The sequence below is a fragment of the Anomalospiza imberbis genome, chromosome 21, assembly GCF_031753505.1.
Source record: "Anomalospiza imberbis isolate Cuckoo-Finch-1a 21T00152 chromosome 21, ASM3175350v1, whole genome shotgun sequence".
NCBI lineage: Eukaryota > Metazoa > Chordata > Aves > Passeriformes > Viduidae > Anomalospiza > Anomalospiza imberbis.
In genome coordinates this window covers 10,970,474-10,991,427 of record NC_089701.1, presented here as the reverse complement: position 1 = coordinate 10,991,427, position 20,954 = coordinate 10,970,474, and the positions used below count along the sequence as shown (strand labels likewise).

Genomic DNA, 20,954 nt, shown 5'->3' with positions numbered 1-20,954 from the left:
GCCGCACCATGTTCAGACGGGCCACTCATCCCCCTTCCCTCGCCCCCCACGCACTCCCCGGCACTTCCATATTCCTCTCTGCAGGACACAGGACTCCGGCTGCTGGTCCAGCCGCTCCCGCTGCCGCCGGCTTCCTGCCTCCGCGGTCCCCGCCGTGCTGCTCCATCTGTTCCCGCCTGATGCCAGCCCCACGCCAGCCAGCCCCGAGCACCGCCGATGTGGCCGCTGATGCACGCCGGAGCAACGGGCAGGCTCCACATCGCCCGTGGGTTCAATCACCCGAGCGATGCAAGACCCCCATCCCTGTGGAATGCAGAGTCCCGGCATGGAGGAGTATGCTGCCCTTAGGGCATCCCCTACTGTGCCACCCTCTGTCCGTGCAGCTGTGGCCCTGGGTGACACCTGCATGGATTGAGGTCACCTGTCCGGAGCTCTGGGCTTTGGAGTGGCCACAGGTCCGAAATCAGGGAACAAACGGCTTGGACCATGTCCCCCACGCCCCAGGGAAGGGATTAGTAGGACCATCTGCTCCCCGTGTGAGGCTTCTATTCCAGGCTGGAAGGTGCTTAGGGATCCAAATGGACCGCGGGCACGTCTCCACGTACCGGAGATGACAGCGCCATGTCATGTGCTCAGGGCAATGGGGCTCTGGACACTGCCTTTCCTTCCTGCTCCTCCTCCTGCTCCTCCTCCTCCTCCTGCTCCTCCTCCTCTTCCTCGAGCCAGTGGCAGCCTGTGGCAGAGGAGAAGGTCCCCCAGAGGGCTGCAGTCGTGCTGGCTGCTCAGGGCTGTCACCTGCCCCGAGCACGGGGCCGTGCTGCTGCTTTGGGCTGTGACACCCTGGGTTCCCAGTCTGCGGCACTCATGCAGGGGAGGCAACCCCAGCCCCACAGGAACTGAGAAGGGGTGGGTGGCAGGGCTGGGGGGCTGCCCCTGGCCTTGTGAACACCACCTACAGGGGTGGCAGCCCCTCAGATGGAGGGGATCCCCTTGGCACAGCCATGTGGGCAGCAGGACTCAGCAGGTTGGGATGGGAGTGTCCCCTATCCCTGTGTGGAGGACAGAGGTATTGGGCCCCTGCCATGGCTCTGTGGGTCCAGGCTTGTCCCTGGCTGAGCTGCCGGGGCCTCTGTTGTGCCACAAGAACATGTGAGTAGCCAGAGGGATCCCACAAGCCTGACTCTTGCAATCCTACAAGGAAAAGGCCAGCCTGGTGCTTGTCCTTAGGTAGGATCAGCTCCTGTCCCTGTGTCCAGGCTGCCCCACTGTGACTTGCTGTGAAGGCCAGGAGCTGCCAAGCTGGGCCAGTGTGGAGACAAATCCCCCTTTCTGTGGGGCCTTTGTTTCCTCGGTGCAGAGTCCTCCCCCAGACCCCACGGGGAGCAGAGCCACAATGTTCACTGTGTCCCTGTGACTCAGTTTCCCCACCTGCCCCTGACAGTGTGTACCTGGCCAAGGTGTCTGCAGGTGACAGATTTAGTTCTGCTGGGCCCCATCCAAAGGGGAAACGGAGGCACAGAGGAACAACATGTCCAAAGGTCACCCTGGAGGTCTGTTGTGACTCTGGACACTTGGTGAGACCCAAAGCAGGGCAGATCTCATCCTGGGAGGGACATCGGGGGGGGGTCACACCTGTCCTACACAGCTGCAAAGCTGGGGGAGGGGGAGGGGTTGGGGCCTCCCAGCCCTCCCCAAAGACTGATTCATGGAGGCCATGCTGAGAGCTCGCTGTGAGATTTGACATTAACCTGGCACAGGATATTGGATCCCCTGATCCAGCCCCGTCGTGACCCTTGGTGCAGCTCAGAGCAGGAAGGGGCCACCCAACACAGGAACCCCTCACGCCTGCTCTGGGGATGCTGACCCTGGTGGGGCTGGGCATGATGGCAGGGGCCAGTCCCCAGACCTGCTGGGCTTGGGGGTCCCCTGACGAAGCCCTCATGTCACACCAGCAACTGGGACTTGTGGAGGCACAGCAATGAGGTCAGGGACAGGGGAGACTGGTGGGGACCACAGGGATGTAAGTTGCGGAGCACAGCTCTGACTGGGCCAGCACGGGGCCATTTTGAAGCATTAGCAAGACCTTTCTGGGTATATGCAAAACACTGCCAGGAGGGCCAGAGGTTCACCAGGAGGCAAATATGGGCAGGAGTGGGTGGGCAATGAGAGGAGGCCTCCAGAATAAGGGTTTTCTCCAGGATGCCTGTGGAAGCAGCAGCTGCCCCAGCAGGCATGGAGGCCTTCCCAACACTAGGGCCAGCCATGGCACCAACTGTCCCTGGGCAGGTTGACCTGTCAGCCCTGTGTGACAGCTGTGGAGGGACAGAGGGTCAGACCTCAGCCAGGGTGGGCTGACAGAACAGAGGGCTGGAGCCCTTCTGCTCTGGAGCCAGGCTGGGAGAGCTGGGATTGTTCAGCCTGGAGAAGGCTTTGAGGAGAGCTCAGAGCCCTTCCAGGGCCTGAAGGGGCTCCAGGAGAGCTGGAGAGGCAGTGGGGACAAGGGATGGAGGGACAGGACACAGGGAATGGCTCCCACTACCAGAGGGCAGGGATGGATGGGATATTGGGAAGGAATTGTTCCCTGGGAGGGTGGGCAGGCCCTGGCACAGGGTGCCCAGAGCAGCTGTGGCTGCTCCTGGATCCCTGGAAGTGTCCAAGACCAGGCTGGATGGGGCAGTGGGAGGTGTTCCTGCCCATGGCAGGGATGAAATGAAATGAGCTTTAATGTCCTTTCCAAAACCAGGTTGTGATTCCATGACCTGACCACAAGGCCCAGTAGAGGTCAGTGGAGCCCATCCCCCTTGGAGCAGCAAGACCGCCATCAGAAATTCTGCCCATTGGTTGGGACACTGCCCAAAGGAAATCACTGAGGCTGAGAGCCCTTGCCTTACTGGGGGAGTGATTGCAGATTCTGGGTTAGCTGTCCTAAAAATCTTGGGAATTCTCAAGTCAGGCAGTACCAAACCTGTATTCAAATGTTTCTGGAGCTTTAAGTAGTTTGCCTGCTTTATAAAATAAATATCATTTGAATATACTGTTTGTCTAAATTTTGTAAGATCCTGCGACCCCTCTGGCAGCCCCAGTTTGGCAGTGGGACAGGGGCACTGGTGTGGTGATGCCAGGGGAAGTCAACATGGGCCACTCTGAGAAAGCAAAAGGAGGAGATTCCTCAGAGAAACTCCGAAACCAAATGGGGAAAAATACCTGGAAGGACGTTAAACACAAAAAGCCAATTTCCACCTCTGCCCTGTGCTGGGCGCGTTAATGAGGAACGGTGGGACGGCACATCCTCCCTGACGGGCGGGGCAGCCCGCCCAGGCCCGCTGCGCTTTGGGATCTGCCCAGCGGGACGTGACCGGCTGGCAGACGCCAAGCAGCCAACAGGTCCCCAAAACGCCCAGCCTGGGGAGCCGAGTGCCAAGCTGTTCTCTCAGGGGTGCCCTTGCCAGCCCAAGGGACAGGGCAGGCTGCTCCTGCCCGCGGGTGACCGGGGCTGTCTGGGGGGGAGGATGGGTCTGTCAGACCCCACCGCCAGTTTGGGGCTCCCTGTCCCCGGCATGGCGATTCCCAAGCTGGCTGTGCTGGGGAAGGGCCGGGTGACCCCGATGGCAGAGCAGAGTGAGGGAGTTGCTGCGGAGCTCAGCACGGGGCACGCGATGGGAAGCGACAGCGCGGCGCTGGCACCACCAGCCTGTCCCCGGGGCCACCTGAGAGACGGAGCCGGTGTCAGGGCAATTGCACCCGCGGGGTGATGACTGCGCCAGGAACGGGCTGGGTCGCGCCTCGAGTCGAGCGGGTGCCTCCCATGAGGCAGCTCCCGGCTCTCGCTCGGCTTCCCGAAAGCAGCCCGGAACGGGTCAGGGTGCCACCCGCAGCACGGGAAAGCGATGCTGGGTCCGTGCCATGCTCCCGCTAAGACGTGATTCCATGGGAAGAGGCTGCAGCTGGGGCTGGCCAGGCCTGTGGGCAGGAGGTGGATGCTGGGTCCCTCGCCATGGGTGCTGCAGCCACCCAAGCAGTGGTGGCTCCAGCACTGAGGGAACGGTGTGGGGCACCCCAAAATGGGGATGGGGGGCTGTGGCACCCACCTAAGCCCACCCTGTGGGCTGTGACACCCCTATGGGAAATGAGGGTGACTGCCCCACAGTGATTTGCCATGCTGGGGACTCATAGGTGATGTGGTGACTTTGGGAAGTGTTTGGGCTCAATTCACAGCAGGGATGAATATTTGATAATTTGATACCTTCCCTTTCTCCCAGGCTCTCTGTTCCCCATCCTCCCTGTGTGGGCAGCCACAGCAGGGGGCACAGGGTGGCCACAGAGCACCTACTGCAGGACCAGACTTGAGGGAGCAGAAGGGGCCTGGCAGCCATCCCACCCCTGCTCCTGAGGAAGGGCTGAGAAGAGCAGCACAGGCAGGGCTGGGGGCACAGAGAGGGCAGGGCAGTCCTGTGGGCATGGGCCTCTGCCTGCACCGCAGGCAGCACCACTGCAAGCTGCCGTGAAATCCTCTGTTTCCAAGGTAACGTGGGGATCCCACAGCTGGGAGAGGCAGAGCTGGAATGGGATGAGATGCTGCTTGCACCCTGCAGCTCCTGTCTGCGGGTGATGCTCTCCTTTTCCCAAGATGGCTGGCATCAGCGTGATGCTTGGCTGGGGGCAGGAGGGTCTCTCCTATTCAGCTTCTCTCCTCTCTCCCTCTCATCCCCTCCCTGTCTCCAGCTCTGAACCAAGGAAGAAATCAGGCCCTGCTGCCCTCTTGGGGGCTTGGGGAGGGAGCTGGACCCTGCCCTGCAGGCTTTTGGGCTTTCGTGGCACTCAAGGGTGAGGTGAAGTCTTTTGAGCAGCTACTGAGAAGTCCCTGCCTGCACAGAGAGCTGTAACCCCACATTCCTGTTGGGGTTCATTGGGAAGGACCAGTTAGTCCCCAAAGGCTCACAGGAAAGCAGTTTAGGGGTCAGGCTCAGGGCATCCGTCTGCTGACCCACAGCAGGGCCACAGGCAAACCCTGTTTCAGATACCCTTGTGCCCCACAGTGGCTGTGAGGAGGGATCTCGGTGTTGCCCTGACACCAGTGCACTGGGCAGGATGCTGAGCCTCCCTCCAGTTCCCCTCAGTGATGCCACACAGCAGCCTGGTCACTTGGGACCTCCCATAGCTGCAGGGGTGCCCAGACACTGCTAATGGCCTCAGCAGGTGGGAACACCTGCCATGGAGCTGCTGCCTACCAAAGCCACAGGAAGGGGTGTTTCTCCTGCCAGCTCCAGGGAAAAGCCTGCTCTTTCCCCAGCTGGCTGACTCCCTCCTGCAGCCAGGATGCAGACTCCAGTTTGGGCTGCAGCTGTGGTTGCTGCACAGGCCAAGCCTCAGGCACTGGAGTGCTTTCCGTGCCATCCTGGAGTAGGGACAAGCGGGACTGACATCCCGCAGGTGTCCCCTGCCACCAGGAGGCACAGCACCCCCATCCACCTCCCATCTCCCCTCTGTGGCGATGGAGAGCTGCACCATTGCTTTCCCTCCTTGCTCCTGCCCTAAGGCAGAAACTGCCAACAACCTGGGGGCATCCAGGAGTTTAAGGGGTTCCCAGACTGGCTGCCTCATGGCAGTATCCCCATGTAGCTCCAAGCAGAGCACACATGCAGGCAGACAGCCCTGCTTTAATGGAGCCCTGTTTCCCACAGGCTGCCTGAGTCCCGAGTTTAGTTGACCTCATCACACGTCCCCTCACCAGGGTCTGCCTGAGCCCCTGGAATGGCCCAAGATTGCTCACTGAAGGTACCAGAGGATAATTCCCTCTGCTCAGCAACCACCCCGCCATGGGGTTGGGAGAGGGAGCCTGGATACTCACCGTGGAGAACCTTTGGGCCAGGAACACTCCAGACATGCCTCAGATGCTCCAGCTTTGTTTTGGAGGCAAACCCACCAGTTAAAATGGCTCAGCTACTTGCCCTGATATCTTTATGCAGCAGACTGAGCCAGCACTAGATTAATTTTATTATGCCATGATTGAGGCTGTTGCTAGGCTACAGCCCTGCTCCCTAAACACATCCTACTGCATGATTTCCCCACCATCACTTGTCTGGCTGCTCTGGGGCATCCCAAAGGACAGGGAAGCACTATGGGCTCTCCAAGCAGCTGGACCCTTGGATGCAGGGACATTGCAGGCAGAAAACCCACTGTGGCCCCAACCCAGCCCCCACACAGGTCCATCCTGGTCCATGGTTGGAGGCAGTCAGGTTGCCCCACAGCCCCCACAAAGCCTCCAAGAGCACTCACAGCTTTGCACATTCATTTTGTGGCCTGCTAAAATCCAAGTTCCGATGACCTTTTCATGTTCACTGCTGGGAGGAAGGAAGCAAATTCCCACCCTGGGCCTTGGCAAGCCAGGGAAAGGCTTGTCATGACTTTATGGGAGCAACAGAAATAGGGCAAAGCTGCATCTCTCAAAGGGCACCATGAGGGCACTCCTTGGCATTGACCATGGGGAATGAAGAAGACTGGGTGCCCTGGTGACACAGGCTACATCTGTGGAAAAGGCCAGCCCATCCCAGAGTGAGTAGGAGAGGGATTATATGGGAATCATGAAGAACCAGCCCTGGCCAGCAGGACAATGGTGGAGCAGGGACAGAGCCCCATTGGTAAAGGGCTGTGAAGAGGCCGCAGCACTTAAACAAGAACCCTGGAAAAGTAACAAATCAGCATAAATTGTCCAGGAATAAATCTGGATGGCAGTTCCTGAGTGCCAGGGCAGAAGGTAATGGACAGCTTTCCACAGGGATCATAAAATCATGGAGTGGTGTGGGTTGGAAGGGTCCTTAAAGATCAGCTGGTTTCAACCACTTGCTATGGACAGGGAAACAGCTGGAATGGTGGTGGCACAAACTGCAGGGACCTGTCTGCTTGTCCTGGTGCTGGTTCCCTGGTGGGGTTTGACAGGAGGCAGCCACAGGCCAGGTATCAGCCATGGTCCCTTTGGCACAGGCCCTGCAGGGCTGGGGCAGGGAGGAGTTTTATGTCAAACACTAGGACAGACAAATGTAAGGAAGAGCCTTTTCAGCAGGCTGGGCCAGCCACCTGTACCAAGGAGACCTGGGCCATCAGGAGGGCAATGCTGTGCACACAAGAGGAATCCTGGGGACAGCAGGCACAGAATGGAAGAGGTGGGCAGCTTCAGGCCATTGGTGCAGGGCAGCTGGACAGTCTCCCCAAAACTGGCTCCCAGCTGAGGAGCCACGAGGCTATCAGGCATGGTGGAGCCTGCTGGGCTCGGGTCATCGTCAGTCTGCTCTGCAGTCTGACATCACCCACAGCCCCGCACAGCACCCACAGCCCCTCACAGCACCCACTGTCCCTCACAACACCCACTGTCCCTCACAGCACCCACAGCCCCTCACAGCACCCACTGTCCCTCACAGCACCCACAGCCCCTCACAGCACCCACAGCCCCTCACAGCACCCACTGTCCCTCACAGCACCCACTGTCCCTCACAGCACCCACAGCCCCTCACAGCACCCACAGCCCCTCACAGCACCCACTGTCCCTCACAGCACCCACAGCCCCTCACAGCACCCACAGTCCCTCACAGCACCCACGGTCCCCTTGCAGCACCCACAGCCCCTCACAGCACCCACTGTCCCCTCACAGCACCCACAGCCCCTCGCAGCACCCACTGTCCCCTCACAGCACCCACAGCCCCTCGCAGCACCCACTGTCCCCTCACAGCACCCACTGTCCCCTCACAGCACCCACAGCCCCTCGCAGCACCCACTGTCCCCTCACAGCACCCACTGTCCCTCACAGCACCCACTGTCCCTCACAGCACCCACAGCCCGTCGCAGCACCCACTGTCCCCTCGCAGCACCCACAGCCCCTCACAGCACCCACGGTCCCCTCACAGCACCCACAGCCCCTCGCAGCACCCACGGTCCCCTCACAGCACCCACTGTCCCCTCACAGCACCCACAGCCCCTCGCAGCACCCACTGTCCCCTCACAGCACCCACGGTCCCCTCACAGCACCCACAGCCCCTCACAGCACTCACAGCCCCTCGCAGCACCCACGGTCCCCTCACAGCACCCACAGCCCCTCGCAGCACCCACTGTCCCTCACAGCACCCACGGTCCCCTCGCAGCACCCACAGCCCCTCACAGCACCCACAGCCCCTCGCAGCAGCTGCACTGTCACACACCAGGAGCTGCTGAGTGACAGCAGCTGTGAACTGTCACGCTGGGTTGTCCCACTCCAGGCATGGGTACAGCAAGGATAAACACCCGCAGAGAATGGGAGAGCACCTGGGCCATCCTGGCTCAGAGGACACTGGGTGACAGCAGGGGCCCTTGGAGTTCTCTCCTGGCTTATCCCGAATGCTCTGGCTCCAAGCTGGCACAGTGAAAGCAAAGACACTTTGGTGGCCCTGGAGATCCCAGGCAGGCAGGGGAGCAGGCACTACCCTGTCCCTGGTGGATGAGGCTCCCCATGCTGTGCTGGGTAAACAGCCCCAGCCAAAATGCAGTAATAGATCTGCACTTTTCCCTCCTACTGCTTAAACCCAGGCCCTGCAGCTCTGGCCAGCACTAGCTCCAAGAAACTGCAGCTCCTCAACCTCAAGCTCTTGATTTTTTTTTTTTTTTTGGATGAGTGATAAAATAAAAAGCAAATACCCTGGTACCTGCAGAGATGCTTGCAGTAACTATTTATATCATTGTGATCCTGCAGAAGCTTCCCCATAATGACAGGCACGTACATACTTTTTATATTTAGCTTCTTTGAAAGGATAGCATGGGAAAGCCTGGCTCAAACAAGGCCTATTTCCTTCTCCCCTCCCTGCTTGCTGGCTCTGGGTCACAGCTCACGCTGTAGCTCAAACCAATTCAGCATTCCCTGGAAAAGGGTGAAGCCCAAGCATAAAAAGACCAGGTTGGACAGGGCTTGGAGCAACCAGGTCTAGTGGAAGGTGTTGGATGGGCAGGAGGCTGGAATGAGATGAGCTTTACGGTCTCTTCCAACCTAAATCACTCTGGGATTGTGTGCATTATAAAAAGAGTCTTTGCTGCTTTTTCCTTCCACACTCCCACTTTACCCACAGGGTGGGATTTCTCTGGCCTTGCTGCAGAAGCCAAACCATGCCACACACCCTCCTGTGGCTCGAGTGTAAGTAGGGCCAGCTCACGCATCTGCTTTTCTCTTTTACAGGAGTATTTTGGAGCAGAATGACTCATCTTTGCTTGTTTTTGCCTCAGCTCTTGTGCTGACAAGCTGCAGGGAATGTGGAGGCTCCTATGGCAGCAAACCTGGCACAGGAGCCAGACACATCGAGGCCAGCACTTGTGTCAGCAGGGACTGGCCATCAGTACAGCCCCCTGTACCCACACCTGACCAGAACCCCCGCCCCCTCCATGCTGTGGGAAGCAACAGCTCTCTCAGGGAAGACATCAGTTCTGGAGAAAGAACTCATAGGTTTTATGTTCAGCTCCTTTTTTTGGAATGGATTTTAATTCAGCACCCCGTCCTGTGAGGTGTGAGAGCACAGCAGCACAAGGAGGGACACACAGCTCCTGAGCCCAGGCACAGGGGCTCTGGGGTAGAAGAAGATGTGCAGAGACAAGTGTACAACAGAGCTTTATAGTCAGAACGGACTGTACCAGGGTTTTTCAACGCAAAAATGGAACATGACCCAAAATCCTGATGGAACAGAAGCACTTTCAGGACTGTGGAAGCTGAGGCTTGAACTTGCACCTGCCTTTGCCCAGAAGGGCCACAAACTGCTCCCGCCTCAATCTTCCTTTTCCTCCCTGGATGTGCAAAGTTTGAACTGTCCCACGCAGTTTCCCCACAGTGCCACGTGGAATGTTCAGTGGCAAATGCTAATGGCAGACAGACTTGAACAACACACTGCTCATGCAGCAAAAAACCAGTTTGTTTTATAGGAAAATGGTTACAAGTGAATTTTGCGCACAAGAAAAAGAAAAATGGAGCAGGAAATGCCTGCTGGTCAAGACAGCTCTGGAGTGGTTAATGAATCAAAAGAACACATTGCTTTATAGAGATGCAGAAGGAAACTCCAGTTTGGATTTCATGGGTGGTACTTTACAACAGAAAGGGGTGAGGGAGAACAAAACCAAACCTCAAATCAACTTACAAGGAAGAGGGGAATGTAACGCACAGAACCTGGAGGAAGCTTCACCATCTGAGCTGAGCAAGGGACTCCAGACCCAAACCAGGAGGGGTACAGAAAACTAACCAGCTCCATCAAACACAGGGACTGCTGACTGCGACACAGGTGAGTGCCAAGGGGTGGCCGTAGTGCCCGTCCAATGGCTGCTGAGCAGGTACTAATCCATAGATTTAAGTTCAAAGCAAAAACTAAAAGACCTCCCAAATTCATGGGACAGAGGAGGCTCTCTGCTTGGGGCAGGAAAGGCATCACACTGGCTGGCTGCAGGATGGACAGGACTGGAGCAGAACGGACGCTGCTGAGCTGCAGTGCTGGTCCCTCTCGGCACAAAGCAGCAGCCAGGGTTTACAGCCTGACTGGAAAATGCCTGAGAAGCAAATGCCTTGCCATGCCAACACTGCCCTGTAGCCAATTCTGAAGCTCTGGGTATCTTCATTTCCACGTAGAGTCATGTCCCTGAGAGGTCCCAGCAGCAGGGGATTCTGGAATATGCAAATTCAAGGGTGGGAAATGCAGAAAAGCACTGATTTTTCTCTTTCTTTCAGGTTAGCTTTGCACTTTTCATTGTTTTCCCAAACTGCATAGCAGCTTACATGTAGTGTCTGAGACACTGGGGCCACGGAAATCAATGGGCTTCATGAATTCCAACAGCAGCACCAGTGAGGGCTAATTAAGCTGCTGTGCAGAAAGGTCCTGTTCAAAGGACTTCAACAATCACACTCTCTCTCACACTGTCCCTGTGCCTGCTGCTTTAGGGAGTTGTACCATAGCATGATCTGCTTGACTTAAAGCTCATTAACTGCCAGGTGAAGCAATGGCCAATATAATCTTTCTCCTTAAAAAAATAGGAAGGATAAGAAGTTAAGGACTTGAGACAGTCAAGCATGATGTGTTCATGCAGCATGTTTTGTTGCACTCCTCTTAACAAGACAGGAATTTCAGGTGTGCAGGAGTGGAATGCAGCAGGGACGGAGCAGGAGGCAGGTCTCCTCGCCCCATAGCCTGCCAGTGACTGGATGGGGCATCTCTGCAAGGAATAAAACTGACAGCCTGGCAGCAGGCCTGGGAGCCATGCCCTGAACATTCCCCTGGCTCATGTACATCTCAGCTTGGTTTTCTTTGTGTAACGATGCACCAGAGCAGCACACACAGATGTAAAGCTTTTGTTTTGCTCATTCTGGTTTGAGAGACCATACAGTGAAGGGCCAAAGCTTTACACATCTGTGCCTGTCCTGGGGTGACTCATCAGAGAAGATGGAGACAGCCATGGTGCAGAGTCCACTCGCAGCCAAACTACAGCTCCTCGTAGTCCCCCCCGCCCTGTGGTTTGCTCATGCTGACTCCTCCTCCGCCAAGAAAAGCCTCAAGTTCATCTATCTCACTGCTTTTCTCCTTGCTCTTCTTTTTCTTTTTCTTTTTCTCTTTCTCCTCTTTGCTCTCCTCCTTCTCTTTGCTCTTCTTGTGTTTGCTCTTCTTTTTCACTGTCTTGTCCTCTTCCTGCAAAATGAGAACATTTTCATTAGCAAATGCTCTGAGTGTGCCAGTGACCCAGGATGTACTGCCCTGACACCTGACTCTGAAGAATGGTTTGGGCTGGAAAGCACCTAGCCCAACCACGTGCCAAGGGCAGGGATGTCTTCAACTGAATTAGGAATCTTACTCAGGTTGAAGCACCGAAGGCCCTTCTCTAAGTTTGGACAGAAAAGCAGACAGACCATTTGGGTTATACAGGACACTGGTCTTTCTGACAGTTTGTGCCCAACAATACCATGGTACTGGACAGGCTTAAATGGCACAGACAAAGCCTCCTGCAGGCTTCCCTCACTATCCACGAGATATATGTTGTGGGCACCCCTCTGCTTGAAAATCATGGTGCTACGAACACACAGTCCAGCAGAGAGGCACTGCTCTTCCTCATCCTGTATTTTACAAACTCACACACTCCCTTTTCAAAATTCAACTGCTCTACAAGCTTGCTTTGAAGTTCAGTGGTCTGCAGAGCCCAGGAGGCACAGATCAGAGGTGCAGGATGTGAGCATGGGAGTCCACCAAGTCCCTTTTCCAAGGAGGAAACCATGGAAGGCCATGGACCATGGAAGGTCCTTGGCAGGTGGGTAACACAGCAGATCTGTTTAACAGTACCTCTTTGCTTTTCTTCTTCTTCTTCTTTTTCTCCTTAGAAGCTTGTTTATCTGTTAAAACAAACAAACAAAAAAACCCCAGAAACACTGTGTTTAATTTAAATGGTAAGAGCTGTAATTCTGCCCTGGCCCCATTTCTGAGAATGAAATGCTCCATCCTGGGCATCCACGGGCAAAGGCAAGGAAAGTACCCCAGGCCAAACTGTGCCCCTTTGGGAACCAACACAGGCCCCAGCACTCACACCCTGACTCAACCATATCTGTCTTGTTTAATTATGAGCATTATATGATCTGTGTGATCAACACTGACCTAATGTTCACTGTGTCACAGCTACTAAGAAACATATCTAGAGACTAACTCTACAAACTGGTCCAAAGGCCAAATTTGGGACTGGATTGTTATTTTCAGAAATGAAGAAGAGCTCTTGGGAACAGTTCCCCTCTGATGGAAATCCTCCTCGTCCTCTGAGGACACGGTATCAGCAGATGGGACACCCTGGCAGGCCAACACTCACTGCTGCTCACACTGTGTATGGAAATTACATCCCCAAAGCATCCCTGCTGCAGCACTGCTCTACAGGGGTGAATACTTTCACACTACCAAATGAGTCCCAGAGTCCATCCCTGTCACATGTGTCAGATATGACTATGGCTGATGACTTGGTTGCTGAGTGTCCACTGCCTTTGCACAAAACCTCCCTGAACAGGGGAGTACCTGCTTGGCTGCTTCACAAGAGGCTTCACTGCAGCACCCCTTTTCACATGTGCTGTTTGACTGTCACTCTTACCTACACATGCCTTTTTCCTCAGCTGATGTGTAAATGCAGCCATGGAAAAGCCTAATTGCCAGTCAAGCTCCAATCACTGACGACCGAGAAAAGGTTTTATATTTATCACCAAAAGAGGAGATAGGAGGAACCAACATTTAATTATTTAAGAATCTAAACTGAAGTTAAATTATTGACCTGGGCCTCTGCAGATGCACTTATAGCTATTTCAAGCTCTGCTGTTCAGCAGCTCTGAGTGACAAGCTGATGGAACCATGGCAGCCTGTGACACCTTCCTCACACTTTTGGAACAGCTATTCAAGGAGCTCTCTGGTGCTGCTCACAGCTATTTTCCTTCCTTAAATTTTTAACTTCCCATCTTTCATGCTGACATTGGGGCAGGTCTACAGGAAGTTGCTTTTCAGTAATGCCTAGACAGCAGGAATTATTTGCATGAATAGGATTTGTTCCCTCAGGGAATGGGGGGGGGGGCAAAAAAATAAAGCCCGAGGAATGCTTAGGTTGTGATTAGGATCCCACCCCATCCTTCCCAAAAACAGAAGAGGAAATTGGCAGGGTATGTCAGAGCATTTTGTTCAAGTTGATCCCAATTCTGGAGGGGGTGGACACTGAAATGCAATGCTGAACACCACTTCCCAAGTACATAGGGCTAAGCAAGAAGGCTTACACAGCAGCAGCTTGTGAAGGATGTGCTTCTGCTTGCAGCTGGGACAAAAATAACCCATGGCTGGTGCCAGGGACAAGCCAAGTTCTCATCCTCAAGGGGAAAAACTTAAAAGCTATTTGTGCTGTGTTAAACCAGATTATAGACTCACACAGGGCACCGTATGAAGTTAGAGGGTATTTTATTTAGTGCAAATTGGTTTGCTGACACCCTGGAAAGACTTCAGAAAAAACAGATGCCTGACAAACAAAAGCAGCGAGAGTGGAAATAAGGTGTGAGCTTTACCTTCCTCGCTGCTCTCCTTGGGACCAGCTTCTTCCAAACCCAAGCCAAAGAGATCTGAGTCATTTTTCAGTTTAAAGGAGGGGACTGTTGATTTCACAGGTTGGGGTGGCTTTGCCAGTGAGGTATCATCATCAGATATTTCAGAGAGATCTTCCCGCACTGGGAATTCATTCTAGAGAAAAGCAAAGGCAGACAACACTGACAAATGCTTCAACCAAAATCTCTAACAACTTTGTATACAAAAATGTCAAATGTCAGCAGGTGGGGAGGAGGGAAGGAAATGCCAGCGGAACTGAGCTGTTATCACCTGGAAATCAATGTCCTGGATCTCATGAGCTCTAATTTTTGCCTTGGTCAAATGCCTCAGTTGCACTGGTACTGGCAAGGGTGTTCTGAGAACTTCGCACTGGGGCTGCTGAAATCAAATTCCCAATATAAAGGGATTAAATGAGACGTTCAACTCTGTTAGCTCACCAGCATCAGCTTCCTCTTGCCCTGGGGAGGCACCTCTGTTCTGGGAAAATCCAATCTAATAGACTGAAAACTCCCCTCCAGCCCTGAGCAACAAATGCTTTCTGCTGTGCAGCTCTGTGGGTCTCAGGTACCAGAGGCAGCAGGGCTGAGGAAGCAGAGTGTGTCTGCAGAATAGTTCCCTTCATCAAGCCAAAAGGGAATGTGCTCCCAGGGCAAATCTGCCCCTTCAACGTGGGCTAAAACCCAGGATGCTGCAGAGCCTGGAAATTACCCCAGAATCCTTTGTCTCTGCACGATGGGAATGGAAATTCAGTTTAATGATCTTCTGCCAACTGATCCTCTTCAGAATCTGTTATCCTGCCAACTGCCAACTGATCCTCTTCAGAATCTGTTATCCAACCTTTTCTTGTATCTTTGTACACGGATGGAAAACGACCCCGCTGTGCTGCTGGTCAGGCAGTGCCTCCACCCTGCTAATGGTGATGGCTATACTGGTTTGCCTGACCAGTACACCCTGCAGTGGGAAAGCATTCACATGCTATGAAGCATTCCGTGGGTCAGGCATTCCTTGACACTGCTGCTTCCTCATCAATCCCTTCTCACTGGAGCATGCAAGAGATGGAAACTTGATCCAAATACTTTTGGTTTCATAATAAGTTGTGAAGAAAAGCAGGAAGTTATGATGTAAAATGAATAGAAAATTACTTAATAAACAGCACGACAAATGAGTAAGGTCAAAGAAACTGGGACAACAGTCCTTTCAACAGGATTCCAGAATGATGCCAACACAGGGAAAGCCCCTGAACACCAGCAAACCCAGATATCAGGACACCCTTGAACAGCCACTGCCCATCCCAAACCACTGCTAACAGTTTCAAGAGACTGCTCTGCAGGTTGTGAGTAGAGGTCACCAAAATCAGGGATATCTCAAGCCATGCAGCAAGTTCTGACCAGTTCAGAGAAGAGGTGCAGGACAAGTGCCTTCTCCACCTGTAATACAGGGTAGGTGTGAGGGGACTCCTGGTGTATTTATTTTAGTGGACACCTGCTGGCACGTGCTGAATGTCACAGACATTCACACAGGACAGCTACCTCTGCTGTCCTGGAAAGTCCTTCCTAAGCACACCTTCCTTCTTCCCTTTAAGCTTTGCCAAGCAAATTTTGTGATGGCCTTTTTATTGCTGGATTGACTGCAAGGAGCTCACTCTTTCTGGCAGACACACGCTTCTGCATGTTAAAGTTCACGTGAAAACCCAGTAGCTTTACATTTTGTACCTCCCACACTGCTGGACTGGCTAAGAGTAAACAGCACAGTAAAACACACAAGCACAAATCTTGTTTGTGTTTGTAAACACAAACCTCATGTCAGGGAAGGTCTAGGCTGGATATTAGGAAAAGGTTCTTCCCCCAGAGGGTGCTGGCACTGCCCAGGCTCCCCAGGGAATGGGCATGGCCCCGAGGCTGCCAGAGCTCCAAGTGCATTAGGAGAACACTCTCAGGGATGCCCAGGATGGGATTGTTGGGGTGTCTGTGCAGGGCCAGGAGCTGGACTCAATGATTCTTCTGAGTCCCTTCCAGCTCAGGGTATTCTATGCATCTGTGATTCTATGGGATTCTTGCTGCCAGGTGGCTTCCATACTCAGAGCATTACTAGGTTTGTGCTCACATCAAACTCTGCAGGTTGCTTAGCACCTGCCTTGATGCAACTGCTGCTGAGGGAGGGGAGATCAGATGAAGTCTCTGCTCATGGCAATGCCTCAACCCTTCCAGCTCAGCTTGGCACAGCTCACAGCAACATGGGCTTGTTATTTACCATTTTTTTCTTCTGGCTGTCAGAATCTTCACTTTCAAAGTCTGGGTCATCCATAACAAATGAGAGCATCTGAGTAGCTATTGGTCCCTCTTGATCACTGTCAGACTCCTCAGGCTTCTCCTCTTTGACCACTTTCTGCTTGGAAGCAAGTCCTTTGCTTTGGGCAGTGGCCTTTGAGGCCTGGGCTGCTGCTGTGGGGGCAGCAGCAGGAGCTGCCAGTCTCATGTTGCCCTTGCTGCTGTTGTTGCGTTCAGACCCAGAACGGGGAGGTAAGCTGTCAGCAGGCTTCGGGTCAGTTGCTTTGGTCAAAATTGCTTCACTCTGAGGTTTCAGAGAATTTCTGGAAGACCTGAGAAGAAACAAGTTGTCAGAGCCTGTCCACCCTATTCTGTGGAGCAAAGCACAGTTAACAGCTAAGCCTGCCTGAGGGCTGCATCATGCATCCCACTGGGAAAGGCAGTGCATCCTATAGGGGTGTGGAGTCAAATGCATCACTCATGCTGAGGAAAAATCTCGTGTCCCTAATCCTAACTCTCACCCCACAGGATGTGGTATGTGGAGAACATCACTGTTCCCCAGCACAGGGTGTAGTGAGTGACTCCACTCCCTTCACCCAAGACTTGATTCCTCTCTCCTCCCCACACCACCACAAACAACCACTCTGGTGCTTAGTTCCAGACTTTTGTTCAAATTTGAGGAAAAGCATGCAGAACCGCCCCAGTGGCACAGGAGCGCAGTGCTCCAAGGCATGGGGTAGGACACACCACACATAGCAGTTATACCTACAGTAACTAGAGCCCCAGCTGAAGAACAGGCAGACAGAGACACCAAGACTTCCCAGAAGCCACACACAGTCAGTGGCAGGATGGAGGAGAGATCCAGGTTTGCCAGCACAACCCCACACTTCAGTCTATGCTCTGTACCTTTTTTTTTCCTGCTCTGTGTTTTTGTCTCCATCAGATATGAGGATGACCTTAGAGTCCTTCACCTCTTCCTCTTCCTCACTGGAGAGGGTGATGTTCTTGCTTGGCACCCGTTCTGCTGCCAGCACTGGTCTGCTGGGGATTTTGTCATCCAGATCCAGGTCGTCTTGGAAACCTGCCACCATGGGGTTCTCTCCAGGCGCCTCTCCATCACTGCAACACACAGAGTGATCAGACACGGTGCCTCAGGAGGCGCTGGACAGACCTGCCTCCCCCTGCACAAAGACTGAGACTGGCCTGGCTTGCACAGCCAACTTCTGGGGACATGTCCCCAGCCTGGGGCAGCTGATGATTAAAGGGCCGGAGCATCTCTGCTCTGGAGACAGGTTGAAAATGGGGATAGTCAGGCCTGGAGAAGAGAAGGCTCTGGGGAGGTGTTAGAACCCCTGTCAGTGCCTAAAGAGGCTCAAATAGAGCTGGAAAGGGACTTTGCACAAGGGTCAGGAGGGACAGGACGAGGAGAATGGCTTTAAGCTGAAGGAGGGCAGGGTTAGACAGGATATTAGGAAGGAATTATTCCCTGTGAGGGTGGTGAGGCCCTGGCACGGGGTGCCCAGAGAAGCTGTGGTTGTCCCTGGATCCCTGGAAGTGTCCAAGGCCAGGCTGGACAGAGCTTGGAGTAACCTGGGATAGCGGAAGGTGTCCCTGCCCATGGCAGAGGCTGGAATGGGATGGGCTTTAAGGTCCCTTCCAACACAAACCAGCTGGTGATTGTGTGATTCTGTGTGCTGCCAGCCTTCCCTTGCCACTGCCCAGCTCAGGCTGGACCTGCCCTCTGCAGGCTGCAGCAGTGGCACGAGCCCCACATCAAGAGGGCCACAGCAGGATGTGTCACAGAGCAGTTGCTGCCCCTCAAGCTGGAACTGTGTGGCTGGAGAAGATGAGCCTCAGAGGTACAGAGAAGCCTGTTGCCACAGCTTCATCAGAACATGGAGCTCCATCTGCCATGCAAGGGTCAGTCAGTCAAACCATGGGACCTGTCGGTCTTCATTGCCACATCCTGTAATTAAACCTGATCATACACTGTCACTGCTACGGGAGCTCACTGGCAGCTATTAGCTTCCTGGAACCATCTCTATTTCTGCAGTGCTCCCTGAAGCAGGCAGATACACAGACACTATAGCCAAGCTTTAACATTGCCCAAATTAAATTAACCTAACAACATACTGCCAGAGCTGGGAGTCTGTCAGCCTCCATGGATGTAGCACAGTTCTGTGTTCAAAGGCAGCTTGAGAGAGCTTTGCAGCTGAAATTGAGGATTCTTGTCCGAATGTCCCTAGGACTCAATTTTAATACTTTCTGAAAAATCTGCTCATGTCAGGAATACAGATATTTTCCCCAGGCTCAGCTGATGAGCCTCTGCCATCACCTTTCCTTGTTCTATTTGTTTCATCCACAAGAGATACCCAGTTCCTTCCTGAAAGCCCCACACGCAAGTCTCTGCCCTTTTAATGATGCCACCTGGATGGTACAAGCACAACCTTCTTTTTATACAGAGACAAAAAACTTATTATAGCTTGGAACAGATTAAATTGCACAGACATAAACAAAACCCTTAAATCTTTTAACTGGAAGTAAGTGGTGCTCCCAGCACAGGACAAGCACTGGAAGACAGTGGAGTATGGTGTGCTGGTGAGATGAGAAATATCATAAACACAGTTGGGATGATGGCAACTGCTTACTCTGGCTCTTTGATATGGCTGGGTACTGCTTGACAAGATAGTTTTAAAGAGTTAATACATCTGCCAACAGACAATGAAGTTGTTTGTGACAATGGGATACCAGTGATCACAACCAGTGCTTGTCTGGGCTGGAGCGCTAAGACCTGGATCAGGCCCTCCCTCTGCTCTTGCTGTGGATCCCTCTGCTCTCAGGATCTGCTCTCAGTGCCATTCTGAGCAGGGCTAGGCTGCTGAAGAGCCCCTTCATCACTAACACTGCTGCTCTGACACCATGCCAGGATGGAGGCACACAGCCCAGGCACACAAAGGAGAGGAAAACTGGTGCCCAAGCAGCCCCCAAGGCTGGAGGAATGACAAGTGAGTGATTCCTGAGGTTTTCAAAGCACTGGCAGGGTTTTCTCTTGAAATGCACTTAAAAGAAAATGGAATTGCATCCTAAAAATGGCAGGATATTATTCTGAACTAGACACACTACCTTTCTTCAACACATCACTGCTCTATTAGGCACAGGGGCTCTTAAGAGATTGCTGCCACTGTTCTTCCACACTCCACACAGACTTGCAGCATTTTCAGCTTTTCCAGACCAAATGGGTGCACACCCCCACATGTATTTCACCTCACCAAAGTGGGTCACATCCTTCCACAGCCAACACAGATCGCTGAGTGACAGCCTAAGAGCAGAGCAGTGGAGTGAATATACATCAGGAAGATCACTGCTTCAGTATAAACAAGCTCTGACAAGGCAAAACTAGGATCAGCTTGTGGTCCTGAGCTTCCAGCTGGAAGGAAGGCAAAGCATGCAAACCCAAGCACATTGCACCGCTCCCTGCAGCCCTTGAAGCACTGCCAAGCTGGCATGAGCACTGAGCTAAAGTGTCTGCAGGTGCAGGTACCCCCGCAAAATGATGCTGCTCACTGAGGTCCGCTCTGAGCTAGTGACCAGAGAGCCTGCTCAGGTGTCCTCTGTGAGCCTCCAGTGTGTTACAGATTGGCTGCTGGGGAGGAAACAAACCCTGCTGCAACCTGAGCTCACAGCCTCAAACCTGGCTGGGCCGTGTTCTCACAGCCCCAGGAGCTCAAGGGCTCCTGCCACATCCTTCTGTGGGGCTAAAGAAAGAGAAAAAAACCAATTTCTAATAAAGCAGGTAAGCTGAGGGAATCCCACGCTGCAGGATGAGCCTGTGTGGCTGTTCTAGGAGATGTTGGTCTTTTACTGTGAACCTTCCCTCCCCTTGGGCTAGCACAGCTGGGCACCACGGAATCCATAACAGATCCATAAAAGCAAAGAACCACTTCAAAGCCCTTCAGATGTAAGGACACAGACATCTAATAATCTAATCCATGTTTAAGATAAATGTCTAAGGATGGAGAAAAGAAAGATCAGGAACACTGTCAAGTAAAGCATAAAATGGCTTTCAGACATCTTCAGCCCCCCCCCGGGACCCAGGCCACGTGACCCAGCAGGAGCCAAGGGCGAGATGCTTTGGAGCCAGATTAGGTCCTCTGGTGCACTCACATCCACGCTGGCTCAGGGCAGCAAATTAAGTTCTGAAACTGCAAATTGGGAGACTGAAATACCTTCCTAATTAACTGGTAAAGAAACTGATTCTGGGAGTTCTCTACTGCAAGTCAGAGAACCACAACATGCCATCGAACAAAACCCAGGACGCCACTGCAGGCCTGGGGCATGCCAAGCTGAACGAGGTGCCCCTGCTGCCAAGAGGGCCAATGGTGTCCTGGTCTTCATGAGGCAAAGCACTGCCAACAGGTCAGGGAGGTGATGCTGCCCTTCTGCTCTGCACTGGTGAGGCCACAGCTGGAGTCCAGTGCACAGCAAAGAGAGAGTGAATCCAGTGAAGGGCCATGAGGATGATTAACTGACTGGAGCATTGCTCACATGAGGAAGGGCTCTCCCACATGAAAGCCAGAACTGCTTAGCCTGGAGAAGG

General features: G+C 53.6%; 1 protein-coding gene across 1 annotated transcript in view; it reads right to left on the bottom strand.

Moving 5' to 3' along the window:
• Nucleotides 1-9,603: 9,603 nt before the first annotated feature.
• The window catches only part of RABL6 (RAB, member RAS oncogene family like 6), a 53,504-nt gene continuing 42,153 nt past the window's right edge, over nt 9,604-20,954 (bottom strand). The window contains exons 11-15 of the mRNA XM_068211669.1: nt 17,264-17,476; nt 16,341-16,689; nt 14,054-14,225; nt 12,318-12,367; nt 9,604-11,672 (exon numbers count right to left, since the gene is read on the bottom strand). Of these exons, the coding sequence (XP_068067770.1) occupies nt 11,469-11,672; nt 12,318-12,367; nt 14,054-14,225; nt 16,341-16,689; nt 17,264-17,476 (988 nt within the window). The 3' untranslated portion in view covers nt 9,604-11,468. The remainder of the gene's footprint in view (nt 11,673-12,317; nt 12,368-14,053; nt 14,226-16,340; nt 16,690-17,263; nt 17,477-20,954) is intronic.